General features: G+C 49.7%; 2 protein-coding genes across 9 annotated transcripts in view; one reads left to right on the forward strand and one right to left on the reverse strand.

The window, feature by feature from the left end:
- The first annotated feature begins 2,666 nt into the window (after positions 1-2,666).
- Positions 2,667-11,898, forward strand: NEFH (neurofilament heavy chain). 2 transcript variants are annotated; one of them, XM_037511514.1, is made up of 6 exons: positions 2,667-3,537; positions 5,247-5,446; positions 7,598-7,722; positions 9,868-10,255; positions 10,316-10,939; positions 10,988-11,898. In XM_037511514.1, the coding sequence occupies exons 1-6, from the start codon at positions 2,667-2,669 to the stop codon at positions 11,837-11,839; spliced, it is 3,060 nt and encodes a 1,019-aa protein (XP_037367411.1). In that variant the 3' UTR covers positions 11,840-11,898. The 2 variants fall into 2 exon arrangements, with proteins under 2 accessions (XP_037367411.1, XP_054551451.1); XM_054695476.1 differs by having other exon boundaries at positions 9,868-11,898.
- Positions 11,899-20,721: 8,823 nt separating this feature from the next.
- The window catches only part of THOC5 (THO complex subunit 5), a 28,337-nt gene continuing 26,312 nt past the window's right edge, over positions 20,722-22,746 (reverse strand). For all 7 annotated transcript variants that reach the window (XM_037510845.1, XM_037510848.2, XM_037510846.1 and 4 more), the window contains exon 20: positions 20,722-20,937. In XM_037510845.1, the coding sequence (XP_037366742.1) occupies positions 20,874-20,937 (64 nt within the window). In that variant the 3' untranslated portion in view covers positions 20,722-20,873. The remainder of the gene's footprint in view (positions 20,938-22,746) is intronic.

Here is a 22,746-nt window from a genome sequence, read left to right on the forward strand (position 1 = left end):
GACATGTATTTGCTGATTCACCCAATGACAACGGAGTGGTAAGTAATGTGGTGGGCAGACTGTGGAAGGGATAATGACCTAAAGGTGGGGGTAAAGGAGAGCAGGTAGAATTTCTTGGAGGTGAGCCTGAAGGGCCCTTTGGGGGAGTGACCTCAGAGTTCCCACCCCCATGTCATACTTCCAGGCACAAAACCATACATGGGGTTTCTTGGACTCCACTGGCAGCTTCAATCCCATGATTGTAGCCTCCTGACCTTGACAAATCCCATCTTGGCCCCATCCCCTCTTTTACCCAGTCCCTCCCACCACTCCTGCTGTCAGCTGCTCGTCAGCCCTCCCACACCTAGTGAATGTATCTGCGTTCTGCAGCTGACTGAAAAGACCCAAAGAAATAAGGCTCTAATGGCAAAATTCCAAACAAATAACTAAATGGGGATCCCCATGAGAGCACGGGGGTCCTGCAAATAACCCCCCCACCCCATGCCACTCTCAGAAGCCTCAGTCACTCACCTTCATCCTCCCAGCACATTGCAAACCAGCCCCTCTGCCCCCTACAAACGGGAGCATGACTGGATATTTGAATGGGGAAAAGTGCTTCATCACGTTCTGCTTCTCCATGTGAAACCGGAGACTCCCTCCCCCCCCTCCTCTCCAGGGCACTCTCCTTCCAGTAAAACGTGGTTAAAGGGACAGAGCACCACCGCATCCCCATCTCTGAGGGTCTGCTTACAGCCTGGGGGGAGGTGGAAGGCAAAGAGAGAACAGCCGGCAGAGGTCTTCGCCGGGGGAGTCTATTTGTCTCCATCCTGGGGCCCTCGGAAAGAAAACTAAACTGGGAATGTGGTGGGGGTTGAGATAAGTCAGAGAGGCTCAGGCGTGAGAGAGGAGCTTACACCTAATCCTCAGGGGGTCTCAAGGCTCCCAGAATCCGCTGGGGTTAGTCAGGGGAGTGGGTTAGGCACCCCAGCATTTGTGGGAGAGCGTCCTGAACTCCTACAAGTCAGAAGGCTGGCCAGGTCCCTGGCTGTTGTGTGACACAGTCGGATCCTTCACCCGCTCCCCCCCACTCTCTAGTCAGTACGCACAGGGGTTCAGCAAGGGGGAGATGCTCTCTTCCCTCTCCTCCCAAGGCAAAGGCAGAAGTTAACCCTTTTCTCCCCCAACAAGGAGCAGGTTCTGCCCTGGGTACTGAAGGGGCAGCACAGCCCCCACCCCAAGGCATGTGACATGAGACCAAACCCCAGAAAACACCAAATAACACCAGAAGTTGCAAACTCCAAGTCCCAGGGACCCCTTTTGAACCTTACCCTCCATGAGGGCTTAGCGGGTGAAGGACCTTAGTCTCCACAAGCATCCCACCTCTTCCCTGCGGGAGGAGAAGGAATACCTACAGGCACCCATTTGTTGTAGGGGTGGGGAGGGGCGGGAGAAAAAGACGGACTTCCTAGTGGTGAGAAAGCAGCCGCCACCTCCAGGACAGAACGTGGGATCCCCTCCCCAAAGCAGAAGCTGTCAGGGATGCTGAGGATCTCAGGTGGGAGACCTTCCTCAGGGCAAGGTCACCTCTTTATAAAGACCCCTTTGTACAAGGGTCAAAGGACATAATTTGTTCAAGGTCACTTGGCACGCAAACCGTGGCGCTGACCTCAGTGTGCAGACCCTCGCCTGGGCGGCTACTGCCGCGTCCCTCACCCCGCACGGGCGCCAGCTCTCCAGCATCATCCTCCACTGCACCCTCATTCTGGGTTCTCTGACCCTCCTCCCAACACACACACAGCCCGGTGTCCTCCTGCCTATTTAGGGGACCCTCTACCCTTTTCACTGAGGTTCCCCTTTGCTGGGATCGGCTGCAGTCCCTGCTCCTACCCTGCGGGCTACTCGAGACTTTCCGGAGTCCACTGTGCCCCCCTCCAGGTGTCACTCTCCTCATCCTCTGCAGTGTCCCCCATACCCAGATTCAGGGTACCCTTGGCGCCCCCTCCCCAGCTCCCCCTCCCCCTACTGCAGAGCCGGCAGATTTCTGGAGCCTCTCCCGGCGGCCCCTCTAATTAATGATAAGGGAAAGGTGCACCTCCGTGGCCCCCAGTCCTCTCTCTGCGCCCTCCGCAGCATCCATTATGCCTCCATTTAGGACTACCTCGCTCCCTCCCCAATTCCGTGCTCGGCTGCAGAGACTCTGCACCTCCCAGGCTGAGGTCCTAACCGGAAAATCTGTGCTCCCCTGCCGCGCAGGGCCCCTTCTTCCTGCTGACCGGAGTTTTCCATCGCTCCATCCAAAGGTTCCCCGCCCTGTTCCACCAGGTCTCCCGTCCGCCTCCCGTTTCAAGCCCCTTCTCTTATTCCCGAGCCCAGCGGCAGGAACTTCCAGCGCGCACCCGGGGGTCGCCACGTGCGCTCCGGAGCCCCCTACCCCCCACTCCACCTGGGGGGGCTCCTCTGACGCCGCCAGGTCCTCCTCGCTCCCAGGTCCCCAGCCCCGCCCCTCTCACTGCGGCGGAGCCGGCCGCCCGGGGCCGCGGGGGAGGCGGCGGAGAAGCGGGCCCTCCCCGCGCGCCCCCCCGCCGCCCGCCGAGGGGCTGGGCCGGGCCGGGCGGCTATAAAAGAGCCGGCGTCCCGGGGCTGCCGCAGTGCCGCCCGCGCGCACCGGCCCCGCACCTGCTCCCGCCATGATGAGCTTCAGCGGCGCCGACGCGCTGCTGGGCGCCCCGTTCGCGCCGCTGCTGGGGGGCGGCGGGCTGCACTACGCGCTGTCCCGCAAGGGCGGCGCGCGCTCGGCCGCCGGCTCCTCCAGCGGCTTCCACTCGTGGGCGCGGACGTCCGCGAGCTCCGTGTCGGCCGCGCCCGGCCGATTCCGCGGCGCCGCGGCCGCCTCGAGCACCGACTCGCTGGACACGCTGAGCAACGGGCCGGAGGGCTGCGTGGTGGCGGCCGCCGCGCGCAGCGAGAAGGAGCAGCTGCAGGCGCTGAACGACCGCTTCGCGGGCTACATCGACAAGGTGCGGCAGCTCGAGGCGCACAACCGCAGCCTGGAGGGCGAGGCGGCGGCGCTCCGGCAGCAGCAGGCGGGGCGCGCCGCCATGGGCGAGCTGTACGAGCGCGAGGTGCGCGAGATGCGCGGCGCCGTGCTGCGCCTGGGCGCGGCGCGCGGGCAGCTGCGCCTGGAGCAGGAGCACCTGCTGGAGGACATCGCGCACGTGCGCCAGCGCCTGGACGACGAGGCCCGGCAGCGCGAGGAGGCCGAGGCGGCGGCGCGCGCACTCGCGCGCTTCGCGCAGGAGGCGGACGCCGCGCGCGCGGAGCTGCAGAAGAAGGCGCAAGCCCTGCAGGAGGAGTGCGGCTACCTGCGGCGCCACCACCAGGAGGAGGTGGGAGAGCTGCTCGGCCAGATCCAGGGCTGCGGCGCCGTGCAGGCTCAGGCGCAGGCCGAGGCGCGCGACGCCCTCAAGTGCGATGTGACCTCGGCGCTGCGCGAGATCCGCGCGCAGCTGGAAGGCCACGCGGTGCAGAGCACGCTGCAGTCGGAGGAGTGGTTCCGAGGTGGGCGGGCGCGCGGGCGTGGCGAGGAGGGGGCGCCTCCTGCTGGTCGGGAGGGGTGGGGTGGCACGGGTGGGCTCTGCATGGAGGTGCCTGGGTTGGAGGGTGCTTGGCTCAGTTTCGCCCTGCAGAGTGCATGCCCCCTAGTTAAGTGTCAGTTTCACTCCGCGTCTCTTCTCACTACACACCCCACTCCCCAGACCCCCGCCACGCTGGATTCTCCTTTAGGTGCTCTCCTCCAGTGTCCTTAAGTCTGTCCTTTAACCTTGGGTCTTCTCTCTGCTCCCTGCTCCAAGCTTGGGTTACCCACCCTGAGGCTCCTTTCCACCAGGTTCCCTGCCCTTCAGTGTAACATAACTTCCCTGCCCAAGACTGCATCCCTGCTTCTACACATCACAGGGAACCCTGTTCTCTCCACCCCTATCAGACTGCTCCCCTCTACTTGTGGGGAGGGATAGGAGGCTCACATCCCTTCGCCCAAGAACCAGTCTTACAATCAATTGGTGCCTGAGGCCAAAAGGTGATGGGTGGGCCCTTTAATGACTGTCTTCCCTACACAGAAGCTAGGATTGTGCCCGCACCCCCCACCTCTGCTGCCTGGAGTCAGCTAGATTACAGCTGCAGCAGCTTGAAGCGTTGCCCAACAGATGCAGGGTGACCTTGGCCAATACCCTCTAGTTTTCATTTCATTTGGGGTTGAAAGACAGGGGTGGACCCACTGGGCTTCTTGCTCTGCAGAGCTCCATAATTCTTCCTGACACTGTAAAACTTGTGTGTCTTTGGGAGAGGGTGCAGAAGTTTCTGCATTTTTCTTACAATGGTTAAGAATCCTTAGCCACCAGTATGGTTTCTAAGTGTGACGGCACTGGAAGCACCTGCTTCACTTTTTCTGGTTCCTTTTCCACTCCTCTGCAGTGACAGAACTGTCCCCTCCCCCTTCCCTGCAGCAAGCCTCCTCCAAGAGTGAACCTCTCTGCTCTCTGTGTGAGTCACACAGGCATACCATCCTAAGACTTCTGGGCCACGCTGCTGGCTTTCCAACTCAGGCCCCGGGTGTCACTCTCAAAATGCAGGATGTTCACTTTCAGGAGATGTAGACTAGACTCCTGCCTCCACTGACCTCTGAAGGTCTTCTGGGAGCCAGCAGCTCTTTGCTGGAAGGGGCCTGGGTGGCTACCATTGGCTCAGGGGTTTCTGTGCTAGAGAATATGCTTTTGGGTAGAGGAAGGGACTGAGTAGCTGGCACAAAAGCCCCAGGCTCTTCAGTGACCTTGGAGTGTACACCACAGAAACCTATAAGGAAGGGACTGGCTACAAGGTGATTTCAGCACCCTCATGCCTGCAAAGCTCATAGGATTAACTTGTTCAGCCACAACCTCAGGGTTAAGCCCTGTGGGCCAGGTTTTACATCCAAACCACAAGCACTGTGGACCCTTGCTGGGAGCTGAACCAGGCACTGGAACCAGAAATGGGGCTTCCTCTGTCCTGTAGAGTTTCTGAATCCTGAGTTGGGATCTAGACTCTAGATTTGAATCCTAGCTGTCTCTCGCTAGCTGAGTGGCCTTGGGGAATAGGGATTGTCTTTCATACAGAATACAGGTGAGTTAAGTATCCAAGATGGTGCCCAGGTCATTGTGTCACTTTACAGATTTGGGTACTGGAACCTAAATCGAGATATATTTAACCCTGTGCTTTGTCCTCTTTTCTCCTAGTGAGGTTGGACCGACTGTCAGAGGCAGCCAAGGTGAACACAGATGCCATGCGCTCAGCACAGGAGGAGATAACAGAGTATCGGCGCCAGCTGCAGGCCAGGACCACAGAGTTGGAGGCACTCAGAGGCACCAAGGACTCACTGGAGAGGCAGCGCTCTGAGCTGGAGGACCGTCACCAGGCCGACATTGTATCCTACCAGGTGGGTGGGGCGGGAGTAGGGAAGAGAGCCATGCTGCCTCAGTTGGTTGGGTGACCCTGGGCATGTCACTGCCCCTCTCTAAATAGGTTTCAGTGGCTCAGACCATGGGCCCTGGAGTCAGACATACCAGGGCTACCAGTGTGACTCCTGAGCTGTGTGATCCTGGCAGTTATCTGCCTTGTGGAACCTGAATTCCTTCAGTGCAATGACGTTTGAAGATTGTTATTTATTTATTTATACAAGAACTGGGGTACAGGCCAGAGGTGCAGGGGTCAGGGTGAGAGGATTCACCAAAGATAGAGTGAGGAGCAGAACAGGCAGGTCTACCGAAATACACTGCTGAGGGGAGCAGCGGGTGAGGCAGGAGAGGTCTGCTGCACCATGTGGGTCAGCTCCCTGGCTGGGGATAGAACTCATGCCGCAGTGGCTGGCGATAGCTTGATAACACTGAGACTTTAACCTCTGTGCCACCACGGAGGCCTCTCAATGATTTTTTTTTTTTTTTAAAGAAGAAAGAATGGGGCCTCCCCGGTGGCGCAGTGCTTAAGCCCTGGGTTGCGAAGCTGCCCGCAGCCTCTGCAGCGCCGGTTCGATCCCCAGCTGCTCCCCGGCCACCGGAGGAGGGTCCCGCATGGCGCGCAGACCTCTCCTGCCGCCCGCTGCTCCCCTCAGCAGTGTACTTCGGTCCTTCTGCCTGCTCTGCTCCCAGCTCTGGCTCTGGTGAATTCTCTCACCCTCCCGTGCTTCTGACTGTACCCTGTGCTTGTATAAATAAATAAAATAAATAAATAAATAAAATAAATCTTAAAAAAAAAAAAAAAAAGAATGCCTGCTTTGCAGAACTGTGAAGGTTATAGAGAGATATTTTTTTTTTTTTGTTAGACAATTTTTTAATAAGTGTGAATGTGCTCACATGCAGCATCTGGTAAACAATAACCAGTGTCTCTCCTGTAGGTAGCCTGGAGAAGGCCTTGCAGATTCCACCTATGAAACAACTGACAAAAGGAAAATACTGTTTTCTTAAAAAAAAAAAAAAACACTTTAAAAGAATTTGTTATGCAGTTATAGAAAAAGAGTCAGCTGTAATAGCTTACTTTAAGCCATGGCTACAGTGGGCTTGGAGTTGGAGAGAAACTTCAACTGTTTAACTTGCTTCTCTGTATTATCCTGGTCATCACCAAGAGATGCTTCCTGATCCCTTACTATGTGGCAGGCATTTTGGAGCACTGGGAAAACAATAGGGCACAAAAGCAGACAAGTCCCATTTCCATTGAGCATTTTCTCAGCTTAAGAGATCTTTAAAAACTGGGCCTCCCTGGTGGCGCAAGGGGTTAGGACACAACCTATGAAGCTATCTGCAGCCACTGCAGCGTGAGTTCAAGCCCCAGTCAGGGAGCTACCCACATGGTGCAGCAGACCTCTCCTGACTCACCCCCTGCTCCCCTCAGCAGTGTATTTCAGTCAATCTGCCCTTTCTGTTTCCTACTCTGTCTCTGGTGAATCCTCTCACTGCCCCCACATACCTCTGGCCTGTACCCCAGTGCTTGTATGCATAAATAAATCCTTTTTAAAAGAAAGAGAGCTATAAAAACTTACCACCACCCTGGGACCTCCCTGGTGGTGCAAGAGGTTAAGTCTCAGCACTATGAAGCAGTTGGCAGTCAGGCAGCCACCGCATCATGAGTTCAATCCCTGGCTAGGGAGCTAACCCACATGGCGCAGCAGACCTCTCCTGTCTCACCCACTGCTCCCCTCAGCAGTGTATTTCAGTAGATCCGCCTATTCTGCTCCCCACTCTGTCTCTGGTGAATCCTCTCACCACTCCCCCACCACCTCTGGCCTATGCCCCAGCTCTTGTATGCTTAAATAAATAAATCTTTAAGAAACAAAAAAACTTACCTCCATCCCACTGTCCAGTGATAACCATTGTTGGTGACTGGTGTGTTTCATTCCCTGGCTGAGATTATATACACAACCTAGACTTTTGCTCCAAGCAGTCCATGTCCATGTCCAGCTTTGATAGGTTGGGAGTGGCCCCAGTTTACCTGTCTGGGTGGAACTGCTCTGGGCTCGCACCAATAGTCCCAGCCTCCTAGGCACTGAGGGCCAGTTGCTGGCTGGCATGTGACTTGTGTGACCTTGTCTCTCCAGGAAGCCATCCAGCAGCTGGACACTGAGCTGAGGAATACCAAGTGGGAGATGGCAGCCCAGCTCCGGGAGTACCAGGACCTGCTCAATGTCAAGATGGCTCTGGATATTGAGATTGCTGCTTACAGGTGAGGTGGGCCAGGGGCCTTTGTATTTGCATCAGGAGCTAAGCCTTAGATTTCAAGCCCCAGAGAAGCAGTCTGCCTTTCTTAGAAACAAAAAATGTTTGCTGTTAGGATTTGCTATTAAACTGATTTAAAGTATACAGTCCAGTAGTATTAAGAATATTTACATTGTTGTGCAACCATCAACACCTTCTTTTTTTTTTTTTTTATAGAGGCATGTTTTTATTTATTTGTTTGTTTGTTTGTTTTGTTTATACATGCACTGGGTACAGTCAGAAGCGCGGGAGGGTGAGAGAATTCACCAGAGCCAGAGCGGGGAGCAGAGCAGGCAGAAGGACCGAAGTACACTGCTGAGGGGAGCAGCGGGCGGCAGGAGAGGTCTGCGCACCATGTGGACCCTCCTCAGGTGGCCGGGGAGCAGCCGGGGATTGAACCGGTGCTGCAGAGGCTGCGGGCAGCTTCGCAACCCAGCGCTCAACCGCTGCGCCACCGGGGAAGCCCCATCAACACCTTCTATTGCAAGAACTTTTTTTTTCTTCCCAACTGAACTCTGCTCATTACAGAGTAAGCCCCCACTCCCTTCCCATAGTCCTGGCAGCCATTCTTCTGAGAGACAAAAAAATCTAAAGAGTAGTTTATTTTCATTCTGACAATGACTTAGAGGCTAAAGCTCCTCACCCTCTCCCCAGACTCCCAGCTTTGGAGGGAAATGAGGTACTTGTATGGTCACCGGTCTTTTCAACTCAATCTCTTAGAATTTCTTTTTTGTTGTTGTTTTAAGATTTATTTACTCTTATACAAGAACTGGGGTACAGACTGGAGGTGCGGGAGGGTGAGAGGATTAACCAGAGACAGAGCAGGGAGCAGAACAGGCAGACAGACAGAAGCCACTGCAGAGGGGAGCAGCAGGCGCGACAGGAGAGGGAATCGAAGCTGCGCAGTAGAGGCTGCGGATAGCTTCACAGCACTGTGCTTAACCCGCTGCGCCCCCAGGGAGGCCCTCAGTCTCTTAGAATTTCTTAGCTCTCTGAGCACTTGATTCCTGGGGCACGAAGGCAGGGGTTAATGATAATAGTACCCACTTGTGGGGTTGTTGGGAGGAGGAGCTAATCCTGTTCATGAGCTAATCCAAGAACTGCAGCAGGTACCACTGAGCTCCACCAGAGCAAGCCCTTGGTAAATGATAACCACAAAACCTCCCAGTTTAGCAGTTTCAGACCATGGAGCAGGGCTGACCCCAGGAGCCCTTGTCCCCACTACTGACTGGTAACACTTCGCTTCCCAGTTCTTGGCTCTAGTTTGTGTCTTGCCCTTGAAAATGTCATCAGTAAACCGGAGTAATCAGCATCCGCTGAGGACTTGTTAGAAAGTCAGACTTTCGGGGCCTCTCTGGTGGTGTAGGGGTTAAGTCTCGGCACTGTCACCACTATGCCCTGAGTTCAATCCCAGCCAGGGAGCTAACCCACATATAGCATAGCAGACCTCTCCTGCCTTACCACTGCTCCCCTCAGCAGTGTTTTTCAGTAACTTCTGCCTGTTCTGCTCCCCACTCTCTCTCTGGTCAATCCTCTCACCCCTCTGCACCGCTGGCCTATAGCCCATTTCTTCTACACATAAATAAGTAAAATCTTTAAAGGAAAAAAAGTCAGACTTTCAGGCCTCACACCGAATCTGCACATTAATGGAGATCCCTGGAGGATTCGAGTGCTGTTACATTTGTGAAGGTATATGACAGAAAACCTTTCAAACTCCAGTGGGAATGGCCTAGTACCTCTTAAACTCAGATTCATAAATATGGAATTGTTTGCTCAGGCTCCAAAATTTCTCTTGAATAACAGTTTAGTTGAGGGACAATAGGTGTAACTTTTGTGGGTATATAGGAATTCTCTTTTGGGGGTCATTTTTCAAGGGGAGAAGTTTTTATAAATTATAGCCTTAGCTGCAAAATGTGAGCTGTGCCAGTGGGGTACAGATTCTATGATGATTTACTAAGTGACTTTCCGCTTTCAAAGTAACCATCATTCACATTCCTTCCTCCCTGAAGTCCATACCATTGCATGTTATGGACCTTCAGAGTAATCCAGGAAGACCTCAAACTCACCAGTCTGCTCTGGTTAACAGTAACATGTTACATTATCCATTTGGCAGAAAACTCCTGGAGGGTGAAGAGTGTCGTATTGGCTTTGGTCCTAGTCCTTTCTCCCTTCCAGAAGGACTCCCTAAAATCCCTTCTGCAGCTACTCACATAAAGGTCAAAAGTGAAGAGATGATCAAGATGGTAGAAAAGTCAGAGAAGGAAACCGTGATTGTGGAGGAACAGACAGAGGAGATCCAAGTGACCGAGGAAGTGACTGAAGAAGAGGAGAAAGAGACCAAGGAAGAGGAAGGTGAGGAGGGAGGAGAAGAGGAAGCAGAAGAGGGAGAAGAAGAGGCAAAGTCTCCCCCAGCAGAAGAGGCTGCATTCCCAGAGAAGGAGGCCAAATCTCCAGTGAAGGAAGAGGCCAAGTCACCAGCTGAGGTCAAGTCCCCAGAAAAGGCTAAATCTCCCATGAAAGATGAAGCAAAATTGCCAGCTGGAGCCAAGTCCCCAGAGAAGGAAGACACCAAGTCTCCAGCTGAGGTAAAATCCCCTGAGAAAGCAAAGTCCCCAGTGAAGGAGGAAGTGAAGTTACCAGCTGAGATCAAGTCTCCAGTGAAAGCTAAATCCCCCATGAAAGAAGCAGCAAAATTGCCAGTTGAAGTGAAGTCCCCTGAAAAGGCCAAGTCTCCAGTGGAGGTCAAGTCCCCTGTAAAGGCCAAGTCTCCAGTAGAGGTCAAGTCCCCATTGAAGGAAGGGGCCAAGTCCCCAGTGGAGGTCAAGTCTCCAGTGAAGGACGAGGCCAAGTCCCCAGAGAAGGCCAAGTCCCCAGTTCAGGTCAAGTCTCCAATGGAAGTCAAGTCCCCAGAGAAGACCAAGTCCCCAGTGAAAGAAGAGGCCAAGTCCCCAGAGAAGGCCAAGTCCCCCATGAAGGAAGAGGCCAAGTCCCCAGAGAAGGCCAAGTCCCCCGTGAAAGAAGAGGCCAAGTCCCCAGAGAAGGCCAAGTCCCCCGTAAAAGAAGAGGCCAAGTCCCCCGTGAAAGAAGAGGCCAAGTCCCCAGAGAAGGCCAAGTCCCCCGTGAAAGAAGAGGCCAAGTCCCCAGAGAAGGCCAAGTCCCCCATGAAGGAAGAGGCCAAGTCCCCTGTGAAGGAAGAAGCCAAGTCCCCAGAGAAGGCCAAGTCCCCCGTGAAGGAAGAGGCCAAGTCCCCAGAGAAGGCCAAGACTCTTGATGTGAAGTCCCCAGAAGCCAAGACCCCAGTGAAGGAGGAAGTAAGGTCTCCTGCAGACATCAAATCCCCTGAAAAGGCCAAAAGTCCTGTCAAGGAGGCTGCCAAGTCCCCAGAGAAGGTCAAATCTCCTGTGAAGGAGGCGGCCAAGGCTCCTGAGAAAGAGGCCCCAAAGAGTGAAGAGGCAAAGTCCCCTGTGAAGGAGAAGGAGAAACCTCAGGAGGTCAAAGTCAAAGAGCCCCCAAAGAAGGGAGAGGAAGAGAAAGCTCCAACCACACAAAAAACTGAGGAGAAGGACAGCAAGAAAGATGAGACATCTAAGAAGGAGGCTTCAAAGCCTGAGGTCGAGAAGAAGGAAACTGCTGTGGAAAAGCCCAAAGAATCAAAAGTTGAAGCTAAGAAGGAAGAGACTGAAGATAAGAAAAAAGCAGTGACCCCAGAGAAGGAGGGTCCTACCAAAGTGAAGGAAGAGGTCAAACCCAAGGAGAAGACTGAGGTGGCCAAGAAGGAACCAGATGACAGCAAGGCGAAAGAACCCAGCAAAGCAGCAGAGAAGGAGCCACAAAAGCCAAAGAAGGAAGAGATGACAGCAGCACCTGAGAAAAAAGATGCCAAGGAGGAAAAGGCCACAGAGCCCAAGAAGCCTGAGGAAAAACCCAAAACAGAGGCCCAAGCCAAGGAAGAGCCTGGCAAGGAGGCCCCCATGCCCAGCAAAGCCAAGACAGAAAAGGCAGAGAAATCGTCTAGCACAGACCAGAGAGACAGCAGGCCTCTGGAGAAGGCCACAGAAGAAAAGGCCACTAAGGGGGAGAAGTAAGGCAGGGAGAAAGCAACATCCAGAGTAGCCAAAGAAACTCAGGAGGGTCTGGAGCTCAAGGGTTGGTGTAATGAATTTTCATTTTTTGTCCCTTTATGTATGAAGAAACTGTTAGATGGGGCCCTCCTTCACCAAACGGGAATTCTGTTAGCAATATGTTAGCAAGAGAGGGCACTCCCAACCCCCACCCCCATGCCCTAAACCCTCCCCAGGCGATGGACAATTATGTTATGATAGCTTATGTAGCTGAATGTGATACATGCGGAATGCCACACGTAAACACTTGACTATAAAAATCGGCCCCTCCTTTCCAAATAAGTGCATTTATTTCCTGTATGTGCAATGACAGATGACCGCAATAATGAATGAGCCGTTAGAAACACATTATGCTTGAGATGTCTTAACCTATTCCCAAATGCCTTCTCTTTTCCAAAGGAGTGGCCAAGCCCTTGCCCAGAGCTCTCTATCCTGGAAGAGCTGGAGCAGGTGGGGCTGGGCACTGGCCACTGATTCATGCCAGGGCACACTTTTCCACTGGAGTCCACTTTAAATTGCTTCTGTGCAATAAAACCAAGTGCTTATAAAATGAAGATGCTACTGTTATTTATTTTCTCATGGGCAGGCCAGGGGAGGTCTAGCAACCACAGGCACTGAGTGAGCACCAGAGGTCTCATGTGGGTCTGGGACTAAATGACATCTTGTGCTATTTTCTAGCACAATCCCTGTGCCAGGCAACATACTAGGTGCTTCGTTTTTATGATCTTAGATAGGTGTGGTCTGGTGCATGGCTTCTCAGCATGGTCCATGGATCACCTACACCAGCAGCATCTGGGAGGCTCATAAAATGCAGACTCCTTGATTCTATCCTACATTATTGAAATGAAATATGAGAGGCAGGTCCAGGAAGTGCATGCTTCACCAACTCCCACTTAATTCTAATGCACACTGAAGTCTGGGAAATATGATAAAGTGACTGCCCAAGCATCAAGGGAAGCAGCCTACCCTCACTTGCTCAGGACTTTTCTAGTTTTTAGGACGAAATCTCTGTGTTCTGGGAAACCATCTCAAGCAAATGGCCCAGGTGTGACCCAACACAGCAGTCATTTGATGTCCAAAACTTTAGCCAACTAAAGCAGCTCAGGATTCTGTGGTGTGGTACTCCAGAAAACAGATTCTGGAATTAAGTTCTAAGTTTAAATCCTGACTCTACGACATACTAGCTATGTGACTGAAGCAACTCACCTCACCTGTTTTCTCACCATTGAAATAGGCATCAGAATATCTACCTTGAAAAATTCCCATGTAGATTGGATAGAATTTATATAAAAACATGTTGATAAATGATAGTTATTTTTTAAAGCAATTTGGGAAACTCAGCCAACTATGACTTTTCTCGACAAGACCCATGGGGATTTCCTAGGTCCCAGATCCCAGCTTGATACTCAGGTACTGTAGCTATGTTCTGGAACAGAGATCCTAAGTAGCTTTGGGTTTGCACCCATCCAGGTACAAACCAGGGAGAGAGAGATTTTCTCCCCACCAGTTCAACCAGTCTGAAAACTGAATCTCATTAGTACTGGGGTCATAAGCTCATCCCAAAAGCAATCACTATGGCCAGAGAGGATGGAATACTGATTGGACCTGCTGGGTCACATGCCAAATTCTAGGTCCAGTGGTAGATTTAGCCTACCTGAATCACATAAACATTCAGACCCAACATTCAGAACCCAGGATAGAGGTTTCTAAAAGCTTCCAATGAGTAAAAAAAAGGTGAAGAACTAGCATGGCCTGAATTTTCTGGCATCAATGATAAACTACCTAGATGTTTATACTGATAAATAGGAGGGTAGAAAAAAGGACAACTTATGGCAACTAAAGTCCAAAAAATGACATCCCTAAATCCTTTCTCTGAAAGTCAGTAGAGGACATGGTCTAGCAAAAGAACTGAAAGTTTAAGAAATAGAAAATCCAGGAATATAGAAACAAGAACAACATAAAAGATGAAACTCTCTGGGATAATGACAAAGAGACAACTCTTTTTTTAAAGATTTTATTTTATTTATACAAGAACAGGGGTCTAGGCCAGAGACGTGGGAGGGTGAGAGGATTCACCAGAGACAGAGCGGGGAACAGAACAGGCAGACTGACTGATATACAATGCCGAGGGGAGCAGCGGGCGAGACAGGAGAGGTCTGCTGCGCCACATGGGATTCTCCACGGCCGGCCGGGATCAAACCCACGCTGTAGAGGCTGCAGATAGCTTCACAGCGCTGCGCTCAACCCACTGCGCCACCTGGGAGGCCCAAGAGACAACTCTTTGGACAATAACTTTGCAGTCCCTATCCAGACTCAGTGTGTTTGAGAGGGGACGCTCCAAGAAAAAAATTAAACTTATAAATTATTTGGCAAGATTCACCATGTATAAAATTGAATTTCTTTTTACTGAACTATGGGAGAATGTGAGAAGATGTATTCAATTTCAAAGAAAACAAAAAATTATAAGAGCAAGTGTAATTACATACTAGTTAATTCAGCAAGTAAGAATATTTACCTGCTACAATGAATATGTGTTATACCAAAACGTAAGACAAAAGGAAGAGAGTGGAGAAAGTAGAGTGTATAATTGATCAAAAACATTCCTCTCTCACTTTAGTCTGGAAAAAATGGTTCAAATTGATAAATCAAAGAAAAGATTGAGAAATAGACTTGAGAAGACATGATGTCTCAATGCAATGTGGTGTCCTTGACTAGATCATGAAACAGTGAGTGGAAAAACCAGTGAACTTCAAATAATCTGTAATTCAGTTAATAGTAAGGTACCAACATTAATCTGTTAGATTCGACAAATGCATGAAGATCATGTAAAATAACTATTTGAGAGAGCTGGGTGAAAGAGGAACCTTTTTATACTAACTTCGTAACCTTTCAGTAAATTAAAAATTATTTCAAAATAAAAGACTTTTGAAAATTGATATATCAAGAGGTTGTATATAAATGAAAACATGTCTCTGGTGAGTCCTCTCACCCCCTGCACCTCTGGCCTATACCCCAGTTCTTGTATGCACAAATAAAAATAAATCTTTAAAAAAATAAAAGACCTCAAAGGTGAGAAGAGGTGGTCCCTGGGTCAAAATTTGGGCCTGTATGACCACAGAGCACAAGCGCTTCCTTACTCTGCCATCCTGTCCAGTCTTTTCCAAGGACACGGAACACGGCCACCCAAACCAGATATATAAGGTATTTGGTTTTTTTTTTTTAAGATTTATTTATTTATTTATACAAGCACTGGGTACAGTCAGAAGCGCAGGAGGGTGAGAGAATTCACCAGAGCCAGAGCGGGGAGCAGAGCAGGTAGACTGACGAAGTACACTGCTGAGGGGAACAGTGGGCGGCTCGCCGTTGACTGGGGATCGAACCAGTGCTGCAGAGCTGTGGGCAGCTTCGCAACCCAGTGCTCAACCGCTGCGCCACCAGGGAGGCCCTACTTAAGGTATTTGTATGGCAAAAGCTCCAGCCCTCTTTGATAGTATTCTCAAGTCCCTAAGAGCACAGGCAGGGCCCAGCTGCCGTTCCTCTTTTCCCTCATGTAGGCATGATTAGCTGGCCAGATACCAAGCAGAACTGATCTGAACCATCTGCTAAACAAAATCATCCTCCCGCTGGGAGGGTAACAAACCTTAGAAAAACCAGTAGAGCCAAATTACTAAGGAATTGCTTGTCAGATATCAGAGGCCCGGGGGACACAGATGACATGTGGAAAGGAACTGACCTCTTTAAGATGCATCATTCTTGCTGGCTAGCTGTTGGCTCATCTGATACCACTGGGTTGATGAAAGCATCCTTCATTTTTTTTCCCCAGGGGGATTATTTCAGAAAGAATGGGTTAGGTTATGTCTGCAATGATAAAAAACTAAAATCTCAGTGGCTTAACCCAAAGAAAGCATCTTTCTCACTTACACTACAATCTAGTGTGGGTTGGTTTAGTGTGGGTAGGGGCCCATTGAGGTTCAGACTTCCAAAATTCACTGAGGCTGGGGCCACCGTGGTCACACAAGGGGTTAAGTCTCAGCACTATGAAGTTATTCACAGTTACTGCAGCACCAGTTCAATCCCCGGCCAGGGAGGTGACCCACATGGCACACCAGACTTGTCTCACCGCTGCTCCCCTCAGCAGTGTATTTCAGTCAGTCTGCCTGTTCTGCTCCTCATTCTGGTGAATTGTCAGCCCCCTGCACCTCTGGCTTACACCCCAGTTCTTGTATGCATAAATAAATCTTCAAAAAAATTTTTTCACTGGGAAAGCAATGTACACAGTTACATCTAACATCACAGACGATGTTCTACCAAGTGCCAAGAGGGAGGAGAGTAGAGGCTCTTAGTGGCACTAATAACTCCACAGCAGTAATGTTCCAGAGAATACTAACCCAGCAGCTCCTGAGGGGATGCTTTGAAAATTTCCACACTCATCAACATTGTTGTGCTGCATGTGGTCAAAACAGAATCAAACTAGTTTAAACAAAACACTATGGCTACTGATAATAATAAATATATTAGCTTACATAACCAAGGAATTAAGGAAGGTTGACGTGCTTTGGATATAGCTAGATCCAGGGGGATTTTTAAAGTTTCTTCTCCAAGATGCTATTACTTGTTTCACCTTTTTCCAGCTATTTTCTTTTGTGTAAGCTTCATTCTCAGGCAGGACCTTTCTGTGTGGCCTCCAGTTGCTTTAGATTTTACCTCCCACCAGTTTAGCGAACTTAAGGGGAAAAAAAGAACTCTGGTCCCAAATTCTGCAAAAAGTCCAGGGTTAGTTCTCATCTCAGAGCCCAGCTTAGCACCTGACTGAGCTGTTGGCAAGGAAGGATGAGTCCAGACAGAGCTGGGCTCCCAGAGCCTGGGACACAAAATGCGGAATGGGAGGCATCAGGCAGGAAGGGCCTTCCTGACTCAAGAGGTCTTTTCTCCACACTGAAACCTGAAGGGCAGGGACAAGACCCTGTCCTCTGCTGAGCAGTGATAGGTATCTTCCATGGTGCTGAGAGTTGCCCCCAAAACTATCACTCTGTGAGGTTCTATTATCACCCCCAGTTGTAGATGGGGACCCCTGAGGCTTAGAGTGAGTCAAGTGAACTGACCAGGGTCATGCAGCTGCTCAGGAGTGCAGCAAAGACCCACATGGGTCAGTTTGACTCTAACTTGGACTCTTGCTGAAGTGACTAAATGGTGCAAGGAGTGTTGTCTGCATTGACCTGAAACCTCACTGGACTCGCACCCTGAGCAGGCAGCTCAAGACATATAGGCGCACGGACATTCATTTAAGCCTCACTTTCCTCATCTGTAAAAATGAAGGGAATGCATACATTTTTGTGGCCTCCTGTAATTAATTGGGGCAGTGAATGTAAAAGCGTGATTAGCACAGGACCTGACCCAAAATAGATGCTTAACACCTGTTCTCATCAGGACACCATGGAACTGGAGGACTTACAGTTTACACGGCAGGTAGAACATTCCTCTGGCAGCCTGGCAGCGCTGCTCCTTTAAATGATAGGGCTTTTAGTTTTTTTTTCCTAATGACCAATAGGAACGTCCTTAAAATAAAAAGGGTCTTTTGGATTTATTTGTAGGAAAAATAGTTAAGAAACAGTAAGCTGGGGAGAAAAGAGAGAATAGAAGAAACCAAGAATATGGTTGGTAAGAACTTAGACTGACTCCTACATGTGGGAGGATGACAGAGGGGCTGCAGTCTGGAATGTGCCCCAAGAAAGGTCAAGGTCAATTCTCACCATGGAGGAAACAAGCCAGGCTCCTTTCCCTTAACCTGCCTACCTGAGGCACAAAAGGCTCAGTTGGTAGCTCAAAAGGGCTGGATTGTCCTGGGCTTCTTGATTCTTTTAAAACCCTTCTTAAGACCAAAGGATTCTTCTGTTCAGACTGTTCCTTTGAAGAGGATAAATCTCTTTGGGAGGGAGACAGGTTCTTATATCTCCTGCCTAGGAAGCAGCTTCCTCTCAGCTCTTACAAGCTGTCTTTGCAACCGTGTCCTGGCTTCTGGAGATGAGCCGGAGTCAGAGATGCTGAGTCAGTCTGGCTGCCTCCCAGCTAAGAACGTGGAGGCTGCAATGCAGGGCCATTAAAGAAACTATTTTTAGGTCCCATTTCAATCTTATTCAGCACAGGTGGTGAGACAAAAGTCCTGAAGGTGGCCAGACCAAGGGGATGCCAGCAGGGACAGAGCAGGTAGGTCAGGGAAGAGGCAAGTAGATCTCACCACATGGAGAGAAAAAAGTGCCCAGAGGTTCGTGTTGTCCAAGGTACAAAAGATAGGAGAGGGGAAGCTGCACAGAGAAAGGACCTACCTGTATTATTTGAGGAGTCACCAAGAAAAATGAAGGAAGGGAAGAATGTACAGTAACTTCTAAAAAGAGACTAGGGCAATCTGTACCTGGGGAACTTGTAAAAATAGACTTTCTCAGCCCATCTCAGGTCAACTGAGTCGAGTATTAGTGGGGATTGGGAATCTGTTTCTAATAGTTCCCTAGAGGGATCACACTCACGTATTGAAGTTTGAGGACTGCTGAGATGCAGAATATCTGCCTCTAGAATTCAAAGGAGTGATGGAGGCTGAAGGGAAGGCAGAGGCACGCTTATCTAACAGTCACTTGAGGTGTCTTTCTTTCCTCACTGGGCTGTGTCCACCTGTAAAATGATGAGCCCTGGCAGGGCTGGCGTCTCCTAGTTCTTCCTCAAAAGTTGTCACTCAGATGCTCACTGATCAGCTGAGAGGACAGGAGGATACAGCTTTTATTTCAGAGACACAAGGAGAATCAGCAAAAGTCCACTTAAGATTTGTCCCTTACAATGGGGACCAAACTTCAAAGATATTGCGGGGGAGGCCTCCCTGGTGGTGCAAGGGTTAAAGATACAGTGCTATCAAGCTGTCACCAGCCACTGAAGCAAGAGTACAATCCCAGCCTGATCCCCAGCTGGCCAGGGAACTGACCCATATGGCACAGCAGACCTCTCCTGTCTCGCCCTCAGCAGTGCACTTCATAGATCTGCCTGTTTTGCTCCCCACTCTGTCTCTGATGAATCTTTTCACCATCCCCGCCCCCCGCACTCCCCCGCACTTCTGGTCTATACCCCAGTTCTTGTATGCATAAATAAATAAATCTTTAAAAAAAGTTGCTGAGATTAAAGTTGTTTAAGAAATCTTAAAAGTTTTCAACACATATTTACAAAAGGTAACCATGTGAAGTGGAAGATTTATTAATTAACCTCATTGCAGGGCCTCCCCGATGCCCGAGGGGTTAAGTCTCAGCACTTTCATCAGTATGGCCCAAGTTTAATCCCAAGCCAGGGAGCTAACCCACATATGACACAGCAGACCTGCTCCCCTTAGCAGTGTATTTCAGTAAATCTCCTGTTCTGCTCCCCACTCTGTCTCTGGTGAATCCTCTCACATTTTCCATACCACTGGCCTACACCCCAGTTCTTCTATGCAAAAATTAAATAAATAAATAACTTTAAAAATTAACCTATTGTGGCTGTACAGGTCAATATATATCTGAATATATAGACTATATACAGTATATCACTATATATAGTATATCACATGTACAGTATATATACTATTACATAGCACATACACATATATAGTAAGCCACGTTGTGGAGCTTAAATGTACACAATGTTATATGTCAATTATATCTCCATAAATCTAGAGAAATTAATTTCCTTTTGTAGGTAGCAAACATTAAATTACACTTGTGATGTAATAATTCTTAAATATTTTTACATCTTTACATTTCATTTCTTAAAATGTATAAAAAATTGAGTACTGAACTTTTGGGGGCAACAGAGCATAACTTCCCTGACACATGGTCTAAGAACTCTTTATGCCATCCTTCACTTAGTTCGACTTTTGCAGAACTACAAAGGTCATTTTGCAAACATTTTAAAGGGTGTTACCTATTTCACCAGGACTCCTTTTAATCCTTAGAGTTAAACCATGATTTCCTGAGGCACTGATCATGGCATCGCCATGGAGATTTTCCTTAGTTGTCACCTGGTCTTGCTCTGCCAGACCATCAGCTCTGCATGTGACGCTCAGTATCACTCTTACCGACTTGGTGGAATCCTGAAACATTGATAATTACTCTTTGTGAAGTGCTTGTCTCTAACTGTGTTGCTGTTAGACATCTGTAACTTCCAAGGATCAAAGAAAATCTGGTCATGAGAGACAATGACAGGACTCGTGGAGTAAGGGGAGGGAAGAGAAGCGCTTTTGCTTCCTCTGGTATGCTGACCTTGCCTTCCCCTATCATCTCCAAACAGCAGGGACTTGGGATAATAAATACCCAAATGAGGGCCTCCCTGGTGGCGCAGCAGTTGAGCACTGGGTTGCGAAACTGCCTGCAGCCTCTGCAGAGCCGGTTCAATCCCCGGCCACCAGGTGAGGGTCCCACATGGCGCGCAGACCTCTCCTGCCCGCGCCCGCTGCTCCCCTCAGCAGTGTACTTCGTGAGTCTGCCTGCTCTGCTCTCTGCTCTGACTCTGGTGAACTCTCTCACCCTCCCGAGCTTCTGACTGTACCCAGTGCTTGTATAAATAAATAAATCTTTAAAAAACAAAATAAAATAAAATAAATAAATAAATACCAAAATGAGGACCTTCCAGAGCAGAAATAAGGTGAGTATGGACAAGTGGGCAGCATTTCTCTGCAGTCAGAATCTTTTGCACTGTGCTTTTCACGACCACCTACAGAAAGCCTCCCCACAAGCACTCCTTCACACTATGCCATGGCGCCCACCTGCGATTCCAAACTGCAAAGTCTTGCTGTTCCCCCTCTGTCCCCAAGGAACTACAAAACAAAGGCCACTTCTTCAGGTGACATTTTAATAGGCTAGACATAAACAGAAAACGAAACAAAACCTGTCTTTGGAGACTATCAAGAGCCACATGTGGGCCACAGTAGAAAGCAGTGGTACAGCACTTAGGAGCCTTGAGGGGAAACAGTGGGCCGAGTGGGAGGTCAGCGGTGGCTGAAGAATCCTTGAGGATGGTTATATTTAAAAGGCTTCATCCTGCTGGGACCCCTAGAGATACGGGAGAACAGAGAGGAGTTAATACTATGGTCTCTGAGCTGATAAAATAAATTATGGTTCATCCACACAAAGGAATACTAGTGTACTGGGGGGGAGGAGAAACTTTGTGAGAAAAGCATACTGCAGAACAGTGTGTAAGACATGGTGCCATTTTTGTAAAAATGTCTTTATATGCTTGCACATGTATAAACACAAATCTGGAAGGGTCCTCATGACAGTGGACACTGCTGGGGGCAGTGTTTGGGCACTCTCACTTTTTGCATTGCTCATTGTTGCCTATATTATTAAAAACAAACACATTTTATTTCTGTAATAAAAAAAATAATTTAAAATTCTGTGCAGAGATTCCCATGCAGGCAGGAATCTGGGCATAAAAAGAATTTGCACAAAATACCTGTAAAGAGCAGTGTACTTTACACTTACTACTTCTTAGAAGCTATTTTTATCACTCTGTAGATTTACAGATGAAGTAACAGGCCCAGAGAGATAAACCATTCAATGCTCAGCAAACAGCAAACACAAAATTCAATGCCAAAAATCTGATGCCAAAACCTGCTGGCCACAGGCAGGCAGACAGTAACAGCTAAAGCTGTGTCCCCATAAAGCTTAGTGTTTCAGGTTTAACCCTGGGCACCTGAGCAAAAGTTCATAGGGGGTCCTTTTCCACATGACTCCATGCTGAATTACTTGCAGCTAAAGAGCCCCATTCACCTTTCATTCACCAGCCTATGGCTGACATTCACTGGTAGCCAGGTGACACCCTGGATCCCGGTCTGAAGAAAGAATGTGTGATGTGAGTATGAGAGAAAAAGGAGAAAAGAAGTGAAGGAAGGACAGTAAGAGCCAGAGAGAGAGGGGAGAGGGGAGATGTAGTGATGAGAGAAGAAAGGATTTTATTCCAACACCAGTGTAACCCCTTACTAAAGTGAGAGCTTCTCTGCCTGCACTGTGCTTGGCACGTTCCAGGCTCCATCTCATTTAACCTCACCCTCCCAACAGCACCTGAGGTAGGTGTTATTTTACTGATGAGGAATCGGAAGGGGCAAGTAAAGACCCTAATCACAGAGCAGGAGCTGCAATGTGAACCTTGATCTTTCTGGCCCCAAAGCATTTGTTCACAGCCATGAACACCAGGAGGGAGAAAGGTCAGCAAGGCCACTCTCATATGTAGTTTATGGAAGGTACCCAGGAAGGGGGAGAGTCAGACCTCTGGTCTCCTGATACCTAAGTCAGAGGAATACCAGACCAAGAACCTCAATCCTCCTGTTTCACCAGCCATGGAGTTAATTGGCTCTGAGTCGCCAAAGGAGCACCTCCCCGGAATGCCCTGACAAAGGAGCGCAGCACTTCAGGAAAGGGGGCCTTTGGGAACCATTACATAGCAGGGAATAACACTGGCCATGTGAAAGTTCCCACCCTGGAAATGTGTTACAGGGGGCTGGGAGGGTGAAAAAGCTAAGGTTTCACACAGACCCACCAGGGAGAGCAAGTCCTAGAAGGTGCCAACATTTAGCCAATGGCTGTGCTTTTCAGCAGCCACACAGGGGCTGGAGCTGGTTATTAGCAGAAAACACAAAGAACCAGGCCAGGTAGAAGTGCCAGAGGAGGGAGGATGCTGGGAAAGCTTCCAGGAGCTGGGATTGGCTGTCAGCAAACAAGATAAGGGGCAGGTAAGGCATCTTTTAGACTGACAGGGAACAGGGGGATGTTCCAATTGGAAACAGATTATGGCCCTTCTTCCTCCCCTGACTTACTGTGGATGGGAGTAACCCACCCAACCTCACACCCCAAAGGGAAGAG

Source organism: Talpa occidentalis, unplaced genomic scaffold (genome assembly GCF_014898055.3).
Source record: "Talpa occidentalis isolate TD23 unplaced genomic scaffold, MPIMG_talOcc4v2.1 talOcc4.14, whole genome shotgun sequence".
Classification (NCBI taxonomy): Eukaryota; Metazoa; Chordata; class Mammalia; order Eulipotyphla; family Talpidae; genus Talpa; species Talpa occidentalis.

Bases quoted from the DNA above. Each gene is read 5' to 3' on its own strand.
- NEFH (XM_054695476.1), top strand. From the start codon at position 2,667: ATGATGAGCTTCAGCGGCGCCGACGCGCTGCTGGGCGCCCCGTTCGCG. The intron at 3,538-5,246 runs GTGGGCGGGCGC...CTTTTCTCCTAG, and splicing joins GTCGGAGGAGTGGTTCCGAG to TGAGGTTGGACCGACTGTCA. The intron at 7,723-9,867 runs GTGAGGTGGGCC...TCCATTTGGCAG, and splicing joins ATTGAGATTGCTGCTTACAG to AAAACTCCTGGAGGGTGAAG.